The following is a 13,975-nucleotide window of genomic DNA, read 5'->3' as shown; positions in this document are numbered from 1 at the left end:
AAAGGGCTAATGACTCTAGCAGCCATCTCTTATGCAGTAATTTCACCCATGATTGCTGCACTATTAGCAGTTTTCATTTTAACTGGAAAAGAAACTCGTCCAAGCAAATGAACATATGAGTAAAAGTGTAATCAGACGATCTAATTAGCCGCGTGTGCAAAGTGGTACAAAAATGTCATAATCCGGATTCTAATGTCACGTGCCGAGATGCCTCATGAGCGAAGCTGGACAGAGACATTAGACATTCAGAGAGACCGATGGAGATGAGCGCAGAGCTCCGCTATCTCCGTCAGTCCCCTGGAGAACGAATGGGGCGGCAGTGCGAAAGCTTGACCAGCCGATCCCTTGATTTAAAGGCGTTGTGTCATCTTGGACTTTGATGGCATATCGCTAGGACATGCCACCACACCTATGTCCAAAACGAGCCCCCGAAAGCGAAGGAGCGCTCACGGCGCATGTGCGATATGATCTACATTCCTTTCAATGGGAGTTCCGGAAAAAGCTTGGCTGTTTTCGGACATCCCATAGAAACGAATGGAGAGAGCACCTTGCAAGCATGTCCACCACTCCATTCAACTCTATGGGACTGCCGGAAATAGCCAGGCCAGCGCTCCCACAGAAATGAATGAAGGGGTGGCCGCTCATGCGCGGCTGCTCTCCACTCAATTCTGGCGTCCCGCTCTGGAGATAGGTGCGTGTCCCACCTATATGACATTGGTGACATATCCTAGCGAGATGCCACCAATGTCTCAGTTGAGACAACCCCTTTTAAAGGATATGGGACCCCTGTTCTCTTGATCGTTAGGGGGCACAATGGCTGGACGCCCATCATTCTAATAGCAATCCCCTATCCAGTGGGTAAGGGAAAACCTGGAATACCCATTTAAGAGCTGATCACATACTGGTTTACAGAGTACAACGTATATATTGGCATGCAGGAAGCTCCCCCTAGTGGCGGCTGCAAGCATGATATCTTCTTATATCTATGTTTAGGAAGGGCATTGGGAGATCTGTACAAAGATATATTAATAAATGAACCGGCACATAAATATGGGCCTAAAAGCGACAGAATGATAAAAGGCAGAGACGCGCATTAAACAGTGGGTCCCCCCTGACTCGTGCAGACCTAAATGGGTCAAACTTGGACATAGAAGGACATTACGATTGTACAAGAACTCCCGTTCTAGAGCCACTTGAAGATCAGAATAATTAAGCAGGTTATAAGACATGTAAAGCTCAGTGAAGACTTCCCCAGGAGACCTGCATTAGGAAGCGGATGTCTGCATTACAGAAAAGAACGCTCATTTATTGAATTGCAATCTCTGGAGACCTCAGCCTCGTATACTGGCGGGTTATATAATTACAGAGGTGGAGGCTAGCCTCCTGTCCTGAAATGGTGGGAGTATAAGGGAGGGTAGGATTACCAATTACCTGGCTTTTATCAAATATACGGAAAGTGGGCCCCCCCCATGGCTTCAGATACAACGGCTCCGAGCTGGGGTACTTAGATTAAATAGATTTGAGAGGCTGAATGCAGTAAAGTGCTGTATTCTGGATTACTGGAGAGTCATACAATACCTTGTATCCCACTGTACGGTGGGAAGTTCGAAGCAGGGGTCTCCCCATCTGAGGCTTTTCAGTCATAACCCCTGGATCTGCACTGGCTCAATGAAGATATGGTCTCTCTTGCAGGTGACTTTTTCCATTGAAATCTATGGGTTTTAGGGCAAGAGCCTTGCTCGGCCGATTCTGCAACTCCCTTACACGTCAACATGGCTGCAATCGGCCAATGAAACAAACGACTGCTCTGCATTTGCAACCCCCCCCCCCCTTAAAGGGGTTCTCCAAGAGTATAAAATGTCCCCTCATGTGCCGGGCACCCCACATGGAATATACTTACCCCGTTCCCTGCGCCGCCGCTTCTCCCTGCACATGGATGTAAACATCCAGTGCCTGGGGGGAGCAGCCAATGGCAGGCGGGCACATAGGAACATGGGACCAACACAGATGCCTTCAGCTGCCGAGCGCACATGTAACTGGTCAGCCGGTGTCATAGGGACAAAACTGCTGATAGATGGACTTTAAATTGCTTAGTTGAAACCAACATTTTTTTGGGGAAAAGCAGGGTGAAGACCATTGCAGTCACCATCGACTCTGGCAGGGTCGTCCGTCCTCGTTCCCAGGACTCTGAAAGGTGACATCAACCTGCCTACACATGAGAGGATTAATGCATGGTTGTCAGGAGGCTGGGTGACAAACCTTGGGGGGGGGGGGGGGAGTCATACTGGTCATCACTTGGCTTTTTCAGTAGGACGACCGGAGGCCATTCTTTACCTGTGGATCCCATGCACCACCTCCACAATAAAGACAATTCACACTGATCTAAGAGGACGGACACCTTCACAAATCAATAGGGACAAGTGGCGCAATCTCAAGTTTTCCCTTTTCCGTTGTATAATTAGTCTTACGATTATGACAAATTATAAAACAAATGATCGTGGACGTTTTCCTTCCGCAGAGGCGGCCGGGGATGGTCATGATCATGCAATGTCGGGTCATCGCTGATAAAGGGACATATCCAGAGTCGTCAAAAATCAAGTGTCAGCATCAAACCCGACAGGCGGTGTAATTGCAGGCAGTGTTAAAACGTAATTAATGCGACAACAGTATCCAGCGGAGCAATTAAATAATAACGGTAATTATCCGCCACTAGATGAGGAATCGGAAAACTCATTGCAGTATCAATGTATGGAACAAAGTGGCAGACGGGGACTCGTTAAGCGTCCGGTTAGCGGTGACACATCTATACGGAACACAATCCCATTATCACTAACCTGGGGTGTCTACTGACAAGCAGATGCTGCGGGGGCTGGAAACACGGGGCGTATCAATTTGTACCCAGGAATAGATGTCGCCCTGCTAATTTTACAGCAGACATAAACATCCAGAGACCCCGGGTGGGTGGGGGATACAGTAAATTATGAGTCTCTCGCTAAATAGGACGAGAAAAATTATGCAGATGAGATATTTAATATCTATAATCACGGCTCCGCAGGTCCCATTTACCTGCAGCAGCGCCTCGTATACATCACACAGTTATAGTGAAATGTTTTCGGTGCACTTAGGACAGTGCATATGGTTTTTCCGAATCACTCAGACATATCTCCAAGTGCCCGGCACAGAAAGAGTTAAATGATAAAACACTGTCTACCTGCAGTCACCACTAGAGGGAGCTCACTGGATACCGTGTAATTGAAGTATCTGTAAAGAGCGCAGTAAGCTCCCTCTAGTGGCGGCTACAGGAAGCCTAACCGTTATGTTTCCTCTATATGTCGGTGCAAGGGATTTGCAGATCTGTATAAGAAAAGAGCTCTGCAAAGATATTTTAGGAAACTAATTAGTCCAAAAAAACTAAATGGTGTCCTGGGGTCGACATTCATTTCAAAGGGGTTATCAGGTAATTTGATACGGATTACCTATCCTCAGGAAAAGTCATCGATATCAAAATCGGTGGGGATCAGACTCCCAAGACCCCTGCCAGTCCGCTGGACCTCCGGTGAGCACTGCAGTCTCTTCACAGCGCCATACATTGTATAGTGGCTGTGCTTGGTACCGCATTTCTCTTGAACGGGAGTAAGCCGTGTCTAGGCCATGTGACCGGTGTACGGTGACATCACTGGCCTAGGAAGAGCAATTGCGGACAAGAATAGGACATGTTCTATTTTTTTCCGGAGCCGTGGACCGGAAGATCGGGGGCACTCTTCGGAAATGCGGATAGCACACTGTGTGCTGTCCGCATCCATTCCTGCCCCACAGAGAATGAATGGGTCCGCACCCGTTACGCAATTTGCGGAACGGATGCTGACCCATTCTACGGACGTGTGAATGGACCCTAAAACAGACCGGTCAGGAGAGCGGAGGTCTCTTTAAGCCATGTTTTCTTTCTAATGAAAAGAGCATAGGAGGTAAAAGGATTTCATTTTTCTCATCGTCTTCCATCAAACTGGAAACCAGGTCGGCATCAATATTTATGCAACACTTTTAATAAATCATCATCAATATTTATGCGTCGGCTTCCAATACAATATCATCAATAAATAATGCAGAACAAATGATCCACGAGGCAGGACGTCCATGATTGGTGTCTGTCTGTGTTCAACTCGACTGTAAATGTATGAGTCTGTACTGACAATGTTGGAGTCTGAACAGTTATTAAAAAAAAAAAATCCTTAAAAGGGAAACATTAAAAACAGGAATTACACCCAAAATCCAAAACTGCCTTCTCTGTTTTACATGCGCCCCTTTAAACTTTCAGTGCTATAGAATATCTGCTAATCTGGTCTAAACTGATGCCGAACTAACAGATTCCTCATAGTCATCAAGACCAGCCGGACACCAGCTGCCTGGACCCACGGAGACCCGCCACCATAGATTGGAGGGGGGCAGCATCTCTTCCAATGCCCCTATGACGGCAGGATTGCTCATCAGGATCAGAACTACCACCAATGTCTAGCACATAAGCTCCTGGTGTTGGGACAATGTCAGGAAGTGAAATGGACCCAGAAGCGATGAGTATGTGTGTGTGTATATATATATTTTTTTATTTTTTTTGTCTAGCCAGGGGCCTGATTCATTTTAGGGGTCTTGCATGAGATCTGGTTAATTTAAGTGATCTTTTCTGGGGTCTGGGAAATTGAATATTAGGTGCCTGGTTTGGGGACTGAATTTCTTTTTAGCAGTCTGGAATGTGATCGCTTTTATGCTGATATGGGGTCTGAAATGTGCTTAGGGGTCAGATTTGAATTAGTTTAGGGATTCAGCCTGGATTTGACACCAAGAATAATACATTCTGATGTACAGTCAGGTCCATAAATATTGGGACATCGACACAATTCTAACATTTTTGGCTCTATACACCACCACAATGGATTTGAAATGAAACTAACAAGATGTGCTTTACCTGCAGACTGTCAGCTGTAATCTGAGGACATTTACATCCAAATCAGGTGAACGGTGCAGGAATTACAGCAGTTTGCATATGTGCCTCCCACTTGTTAAGGGACCAAAAGTAATGGGACAATCGGCTTCTCCGCTGTTCCATGGACAGGTGTGTGTTATTCCCTCATTATCCCAATTACAATGAGCAGATAAAAGGTCCAGAGGTCATTTCCAGTCTGCTATTTGCATTTGGAAACTGTTGCTGTCAACTCTCAAGATGAGATCCAAAGAGCTGTCACTATCAGTGAAGCAAGCCATCATTAGGCTGAAAAAACACAACAAACCCATCAGAGAGATAGCAAAAACATTAGGCGCGGCCAAAACAACTGCTTGGAACATTCTTAAAAAGAAGGAACGCACCGGTGAGCTCAGCAACACCAAAAGACCCGGAAGACCACGGAAAACAGCTGTGGTGGATGACCGAAGAATTCTTTCCCTGGTGAAGAAAACCCCCTTCACAACAGTTGGTCAGATCAAGAACACTCTCCAGGAGGTAGGTGTATGTGTGTCAAAGTAAGGAATCAGGAGAAGACTTCACCAGAGTGAATACAGAGGGTTCACCACAAGATGGAAACCATTGGTGAGCCTCAAAAACAGGAAGGCCAGATTAGAGTTTGCCAAACGACATCTATAAAAGCCTTCACAGTTCTGGAACAACATCCTATGGACAGATGAGACCAAGATCAACTTATACCAGAGGATGGGAAGAGAAGAGTATGGAGAAGGAAAGGAGCTGCTCATGATCCTAAGCATACCACCTCATCAGTGAAGCATGGTGGTGGTAGTGTCATGGCGTGGGCATGTATGGCTGCCAATGGAACTGCTTCTCTTGTATTTATTGATGATGTGACTGCTGACAAAAGCAGCAGGATGAATTCTGAAGTGTTTCAGGCAATATTATCTGCTCATATTCAGCCAAATGCTTCAGAACTCATTGGACGGCGCTTCATAGTGCAGATGGACAATGACCCAAAGCATACTGCAAAAGCAACCAAAGAGTTTTTTAAGGGAAAGAAGTGGAATGTTATGCAATGGCCGAGTCAGTCACCGGACCTGAATCCGATTGAGCATGCATTTCACTTGCTGAAGACAAAACTGAAGGGAAAATGCCCCAAGAACAAGCAGGAACTGAAGACAGTTGCAGTAGAGGCCTGGCAGAGCATCACCAGGGATGGAACCCAGCGTCTGGTGATGTCTATGCGTTCCAGACTTCAGGCTGTAATTGACTGCAAAGGATTTGCAACCAAGTATTAAAAAGTGAAAGTTTGATTTATGATTATTATTCTGTCCCATTACTTTTGGTCCCTTAACAAGTGGGAGGCACATATGCAAACTGCTGTAATTCCTGCACCGTTCACCTGATTTGGATGTAAATGCCCTAAAATTACAGCTGACAGTCTGCAGGTAAAGCACATCTTGTTCGTTTCATTTCACATCCATTGTGGTGGTGTAAAGAGCCAAACATGTTAGAATTGTGTTGATGTCCCAATATTTATGGACCGGACTGTATATAATTCTACAACATCGCAAATGTTTACTGCTGACAGACAGAACGAGGTAAGCAGATCCTTCCTAAAATATCAAACAGCCCACATTCTCCATTCCTTTGTATAACTATAGTGCCTGGGTACAAGGTTAAAGGGGTTTACTGGATATTTTATATTGATGACCTGTCCTCAGAATAGGACATCAATATTAGATCGGCTGGGGTCTGACACCCAGCACCTCCGCCAATCAGCCTCCTCGCAGCTTAAAAAGCACAGCTCCATCCATTGTATAGTGGATGTGTGGGTTACTGCAGCTCAGTCCCATTCAGTCTAGGCCATGTGATCGATGAAAGTGACGTCACTGGACTAGGCTCTTCAAACAGCTGATGGCCTGGGAGTCGGATATTGATCAATATCAAAATCTCGGACAAGCCCTTTAATACCTGTGAAGACTAAAGCGTTACCTTGCTTTCCACTAGAGAGATGAGAATCTTCTCCATCACAGGACCTGTAGACGGGACCAATGTCTGAATGTGACCGACGATTACACCAATGGCCACACGAGACAGTTCATAGCTGAGATTTGTGTTCTTTCTAACCAGTTCAATTAACTCGACACCGATGGTTTTCGGAACAGTTGCAGCAGAGTTTTCCGTGGCCAAGGACTTTGACGGTGACTTCGTTTTGCTCTCCTGGTTGACCGTGTTGAAGGCTTTTATGCAGGGAGGGGCCGGGGCATTTCTCTTGGTTTGTGGGTTCTTGTCAATTTCAGCAGTGCCCTCCTTGTCGGGGGGTGCGGGGGCTGTTTGTTTACTATGGGAATTTAGAGTTCCAGGGACTGAGGTGCAGGCGTCCAGACTCTGGGACACTGTGGTGTGTATACTTCTGCTGGGGACTGGTGGAGGAGTGTGACTGGGACTGGAGGCTCCGGTGAGATGATAAGAGTCTGTAGAAGTGGTGCACAGGGTGTCGAGAGAGGACATGCTGGTAGTGGACATGTTTAATATAGATCTTGAGGTTTTATCGACACCATCTAGGAAAATAGGAAAAACTGAATAAATACACAGACCTTTAAAAGGATCATTAAAAAAAAAATCCAAGCAATGTCTGATCAGCCACCCCTCCCCTTTCCTTCTGATACCCGCCTGGCTGTAAAGCAGCTGGCTGCAGCAGGAGCCCTCCTCCCCTACTCTGCATTCAAAAGGAGACGAGAAACATTTAGTACCCAATTTATGAGGCGGCAAATGTTGGATCGTTGGAGGGGGATCTGACTGACCCTCATGGATAACAAGAACGGCAATACACCAGTCCCCTATATGAACATAGGGGAACGGTAGTGCGCATGCACGGTCATTGCTCCATTCACTTCTGTGGGATTGCCAAGCACAGCACTCTGCTATCACCGGCAGTCCAACAGAGGTGAATGGAGATGTGGTCACACATGCTCACTACTGCTCCATTCACACAGGAGACACAGGGACACCATTCTTGTGATCGGTGGAGGGGTCCCCAGCAAGTCAGACCCCTAAAAATCATATACACTGCTCAAAAAAATAAAGGGAACACAAAAATAACATCCTAGATCTGAATTAATAAAATATTCTTCTGAAATACTTTGTTCTTTACATAGTTGAATGTGCTGACAACAAAATCACACAAAAATTAAAAATGGAAATCTAATTTTTAACCCATGGAGGTCTGGATTTGGAGTCACACTCAAAATTAAAGTGGAAAAACACACTACAGGCTGATCCAACTTTGATGTAATGTCCTTAAAACAAGTCAAAATGAGGCTCAGTAGTGTGTGTGGCCTCCACGTGCCTGTATGACCTCCCTACAATGCCTGTGCATGCTCCTGATGAGGTGGCGGACGGTCTCCTGAGGGATCTCCTCCCAGACCTGGACTAAAGCATCTGCCAACTCCTGGACAGTCTGTGGTGCAACGTGACGTTGGTGGATAGAGCGAGACTTGATGTCCCAGATGTGCTCAATTGGATTCAGGTCCGGGGAACGGGCGGGCCAGTCCATAGCATCAATGCCTTCGTCTTGCAGGAACTGCTGACACACTCCAGCCACATGAGGTCTAGCATTGTCTTGCATTAGGAGGAACCCAGGGCCAACCGCACCAGCATATGGTCTCACAGGGGGTCTGAGGATCTCATCTCGGTACCTAACGGCAGTCAGGCTACCTCTGGCGAGCACATGGAGGGCTGTGCGGCCCTCCAAAGAAATGCCACCCCACACCATTACTGACCCAATGCCAAACCGGTCATGCTGGAGGATGTTGCAGGCAGCAGAACGTTCTCCGCGGCGTCTACAGACTCTGTCATGTCTGTCACGTGCTCAGTGCGAACCTGCTTTCATCTGTGAAGAGCACAATTTGCCAATCTTGGTGTTTTCTGGCAAATGCCAAACGTCCTGCACGGTGTTGGGCTGTAAGCACAACCCCCACCTGTGGACGTCAGGCCCTCATATCACCCTCATGGAGTCTGTTTCTGACCGTTTGAGCAGACACATGCACATTTGTGGCCTGCTGAGGTCATTTTGCAGGGCTCTGGCAGTGCTCCTCCTGTTCCTCCTTGCATAAAGGCGGAGGTAGCGGTCCTGCTGCTGGGTTGTTGCCCTCCTACGGCCTCCTCCACGTCTCCTGATGTACTGGCCTGTCTCCTGGTAGCACCTCCATGCTCTGGACACTACGCTGACAGACACAGCAAACCTTCTTGCCACAGCTCGCATTGATGTGCCATCCTGGATAAGCTGCACTACCTGAGCCACTTGTGTGGGTTGTAGACTCCGTCTCATGCTACCACTAGAGTGAAAGCACCGCCAGCATTCAAAAGTGACCAAAACATCAGCCAGGAAGCATAGGAACTGAGAAGTGGTCTGTGGTCACCATCCTGCAGAACCACTCCTTTATTGGGGGTGTCTTGCTAATTGCCTATAATTTCCACCTGTTGTCTATCCCATTTGCACAACAGCATGTGAAATTGATTGTCACTCAGTGTTGCTTCCTAAGTGGACAGTTTGATTTCACAGAAGTGTGATTGACTTGGAGTTACATTGTGTTGTTTAAGTGTTCCCTTTATTTTTTTGAGCAGTTTATTTATCACCTCCCCTGTGGATAGGTGACAAATCTTGTTCATGGGCCGATCCCTTTAATTACTGCAAGGGAAAAACAGATGGACAGACACGACAACAGACCATCTACATACAAGAATCGATTCTATTTCCAGAGGGAATCAAGGAATTTGTTTCTTCTCGGCTCAACTACATTCATACATTTTTCCAGCCCTTGCATTATGGACAGAGATATTTTTGCCTTATCTAGCGGAGCAGAAGTGCAGTGAAACAGTAAGCTCATAAAAACCCCTGACTTCTACAGCCCATCTATCATATTACTTGTGTGTGATGCGCGCATAATCTCCAGTGTATTTCTATAAGAAACAGCTTCACACTGCTCTTCTCGCCTCCTGCCTATAAGAGCTGACAGGGAAAAACCTATCACAAGCAGGAGGCAGGGGAGAGAGGCTGAAGCACATCACATAGATGCATAGTCTCATTGTATCCCATCACTGGCTGCCCTTAGCAAAGAAAGTGCAGTGTGATCCATCCCTTCATCTCTGCAAAGCCCGAGGCATGATTGGAAATGACAACCATATTAGAGGGGAAGAAGGGAGGGATAGAGAGAAATAAAAAGCTATTCCACAGGCCCCTTTGGCTTTTATCAAACAGCATTGCCCACCACCAAACAGAACCCCATTCAGCTGTATGGGTCTGCACTGCATCTGGTCAGGAGTGGCGGTGGGAAAGAACACTCAAAATGGGCCACACTAGGTTCTCATGGACCTAGTTGGTGACAGCAGAGAATATTCAGAGGACTCACTTTTTTTAGTCTGTGACAGCTGGGCATTTTTCAGTTTTTCCGGAGGAGGAGGTGTAATTGGGGCAGCACGTCGGGGCTGAGGTGGAACCTAAAAAACAGCAGACGTATAAAACAGTGACACATCTCCTCTACCTATTTCCTTACAAATCGCACACATTGCTGGTACCTGATACTGGCCGTCCTCCTCAGACTGAATCTCTGAGCTCGGCAAGCTCATGTGCCGATCCAGACCAGTTCTGCACACGCCGTTGGGCTGTCGCCCAGTATCTAAGTGGTAATCACTGGCAGAAGCCGACATGGTATTTGAGCGGCCAGTCGGCGAGTGAGTTTTTCGGGATTGTGTTTCTTTCCTATGATGGATAAGTTTTCTGTATATAAAGAAAAAAGAATGTAAAAGGGGGAGGGGGGGGGGGGGGAGACAATCAAGAAAAATAAGAAAAAAATAAAAAAAACTGACGTGACACACAGGAGGGAGTCTGCAGACCGCTGTCACAGGAAATCCGAAAAACTTTGGGGGAGCTTTATCATGCCCAGCACTCCGGAATTATGGCTTTAATACAATTTAGGCACAAAAGCTTTGCAAATTTTAGTATTTGTACACCACTCACTCCAGTTTTGTACAGTGAGTGAGGAAAGTAGACGTGGTTAGCCTGTCGAGCGGAGGAGAAAAAGTGGACGTGGTTAGCCTGTCGAGCGGAGGAGAAAAAGTGGACGTGGTTAGCCTGTCGAGCGGAGGAGAAAAAGTGGACGTGGTTAGCCTGTCGAGCGGAGGAGAAAAAGTGGACGTGGTTAGCCTGTCGAGCGGAGGAGAAAAAGTGGACGTGGTTAGCCTGTCGAGCGGAGGAGAAAAAGTGGACGTGGTTAGCCTGTCGAGCGGAGGAGAAAAAGTGGACGTGGTTAGCCTGTCGAGCGGAGGAGAAAAAGTGGACGTGGTTAGCCTGTCGAGCGGAGGAGAAAAAGTGGACGTGGTTAGCCTGTCGAGCGGAGCAGAAAAAGTGGACGTGGTTAGCCTGTCGAGCGGAGGAGAAAAAGTGGACGTGGTTAGCCTGTCGAGCGGAGGAGAAAAAGTGGACGTGGTTAGCCTGTCGAGCGGAGGAGAAAAAGTGGACGTGGTTAGCCTGTCGAGCGGAGGAGAAAAAGTGGACGTGGTTAGCCTGTCGAGCGGAGGAGAAAAAGTGGACGTGGTTAGCCTGTCGAGCGGAGGAGAAAAAGTGGACGTGGTTAGCCTGTCGAGCGGAGCAGAAAAAGTGGACGTGGTTAGCCTGTCGAGCGGAGCAGAAAAAGTGGACGTGGTTAGCCTGTCGAGCAGAGGAGAAAAAGTGGACGTGGTTAGCCTGTCGAGCAGAGGAGAAAAAGTGGACGTGGCTAGCCTATTGAGCGGAGTGGAAAGTGGACGTGGCTAGCCTGTTGAGCGGAGTGGAAAGTAGATGTGGTTAGCCTGTTGAGTGAAGGGGATAGTGGATGCAGTTAGCCTGTAGAGCTCATTTAAGCCAGATTTATTAACTGCGACTCTTTAAAAGCTTGCAAAAATGGTCTCAATTCCACTCCAGTAAAAAGGATGGAAGATAAAGTGTAGTAATGTCTCAGGCAGAAGAGTTTGACTTAAAGATGCATCAAATTTATCAAACATTGTCCGATTTGATAAATGCTGCACAAAATACGTCAAGGCAGACTCCTTCAAAGCTAGCTTTACCAATCCTCCTCACGATCAATCTCCCGCTGCGACTACTTACTGCAGGACGTCTCTCTGCTCCAGGTTGTATTTACCCCCGTTCGTCATGGCTGCGTTGTGAATGGCTTCAATGGCTCGATCAATCGACTGGAGTACAACGTCTTGTTCTTGCACCTGGAAGAAGAGGAGACAATGGAGGCATGAGAGGTTTTCTAGGAGGAGTAAATGATACAACGCCTTAGGCTTCGTTCACATCTCCAGTTTGAGATCCGGAAAGCCTGTCTCGGTGCAGAGCAGTCCGTCGGATCTCCACTGACTGCAATGAGGTCCGGCGGTGATCCAGACAATTTCCGGCATAAATGCTGCGTTTTGTTGCATGCAACAGTGTTTTGTCCAGCCGACAGCCAGTATTTCGGATCAGGCAGCCGGATCTCCGAAACAGAGATGTGAGTGCAGCCTTACATAAAGTATTCATTCGCAACTGCACAATTCAGGTGATATGCACTCTCCTAACTGGACTGGACCTAGCCGTGCTCATGAATAGAATGGCATATGTACAGTGAAGACTGACACAAGCAGAGCAGCAGAAAGGAGCGGCAGAGGAAGACGTCTCTGTACGGAAGTGATTTTTATGCGCCATTCAGGGTGAGCGGAGAGCCGAGTGGTGCACGCTAAGGGCAAAGCATTGTTCATTTCCGACTAGAATGGCAAAGGTGATGCAGCTTTTGCAGAGCAAAATCCATGCTTGGATGTTGAAACCTTAGTACAACGTCCCGTGTAACCATGGAAACAAGTCACTTTCAAAGCGTTTCTCGTGCTAAAGTTGTCCTAAATAATCTAATTACCTCCCCCCTCTTACCGCCACATCCCATTTAATAAAAAACAGAGCATTTCTAGGGCAGGTAATCGCTCCCCGTCTGATGACACGCAATCATGTCACTTCATTACCTTCCACTTTAAGGCGATGTTACAGCCCGGCGCCCGTGACATTATTTCCATTTGGTTCCAGTCTGTGTAATCCGCTTGGACATTTTTGGAAGGACAAACGTAGATGAAATGTGAATATATTTAGACGCCATGTGAAAATAAACCCGGTAAAAATAACGGGGGCGATCGGTCCCAGTGCTGCTGACAGCGAGGAGATTGGTGATAAATGAAGGGGGGGGGGGGGGTAAGGCTGTTCATATTTCGTTTTTTTCTTACGGTACGTTTAGGAAAAGCTCCTGGCGCCTATATCAGACGTAACCATAGGACCTCAATTATTAAGAGTGTCCTTTATGTGTGTCTCTCTCTATATCTATCTATCTATATAGTATAGGAAAGCACAAGATGCCAAGATAATCATATGTAGCAGAGAACGGCGCATGCACAGGATTTCAGATTGGCTTGTGAGGACACGACCCGCTTGCCTCTTTCCCTGAGCAGCTTCACCTCCGGGACCCCCAGCAAGCCAAGTTCCGAGCAGCAGATGCAGATTCCAGATTAAGGGTCCATTCAGACGTCCGTAGTGTTTTGCGGTCCGCAAAACACGGACACCGCACATGGCCGGCACTCATATAGAAATGCCTATTCTTGTCCGTGGCTGCAGACAAGAATAGGACATGTTCTATTTTTTGGCGAAGCCGCGGACCGGAAGTGCGGGTGCGGACAACACACTGTGCGCTGTCCGCATCCGTTCCAGCCCCACTGAAAATGAATGGGTCTGAACCTGTTCCGCACAATTGCAAAACGGATCCGGACCCATCATGCGGACGTCTGAATGGACCTTAACAGGCCCTTCCAGTAAAATCCTGCTTCTATTATTCTTAAAGGGGTTGTCCAGGATTAGAAAAACAAGGCTGCTTTCTTCCTAAAAAAAAAACAACAAAAAAACAAAAAAAAAAACACACCACCCCTGCTGTGTTCGGTGGTATCGCAGCTGTCCCCATTGACACA

General features: G+C 47.2%; 1 protein-coding gene across 1 annotated transcript in view; it reads right to left on the bottom strand.

Annotated features, from left to right (window-relative positions):
* NCKIPSD (NCK interacting protein with SH3 domain) overlaps nt 1-13,975 on the bottom strand; it is a 61,042-nt gene that overhangs the window by 21,608 nt on the left and 25,459 nt on the right. Inside the window, exons 2-5 of the mRNA XM_040408665.1 lie at nt 12,102-12,214; nt 10,535-10,736; nt 10,369-10,456; nt 6,950-7,518 (exon numbers count right to left, since the gene is read on the bottom strand). Coding sequence (XP_040264599.1) covers nt 6,950-7,518; nt 10,369-10,456; nt 10,535-10,736; nt 12,102-12,214 — 972 coding nt within the window. The remainder of the gene's footprint in view (nt 1-6,949; nt 7,519-10,368; nt 10,457-10,534; nt 10,737-12,101; nt 12,215-13,975) is intronic.

The sequence above is a fragment of the Bufo bufo genome, chromosome 9 (genome assembly GCF_905171765.1).
Source record: "Bufo bufo chromosome 9, aBufBuf1.1, whole genome shotgun sequence".
In the NCBI taxonomy this organism is placed as follows: domain Eukaryota; kingdom Metazoa; phylum Chordata; class Amphibia; order Anura; family Bufonidae; genus Bufo; species Bufo bufo.
The sequence above is the reverse complement of the archived record's forward strand: the minus strand, read 5'-3'. Positions and strand labels throughout refer to the sequence as shown.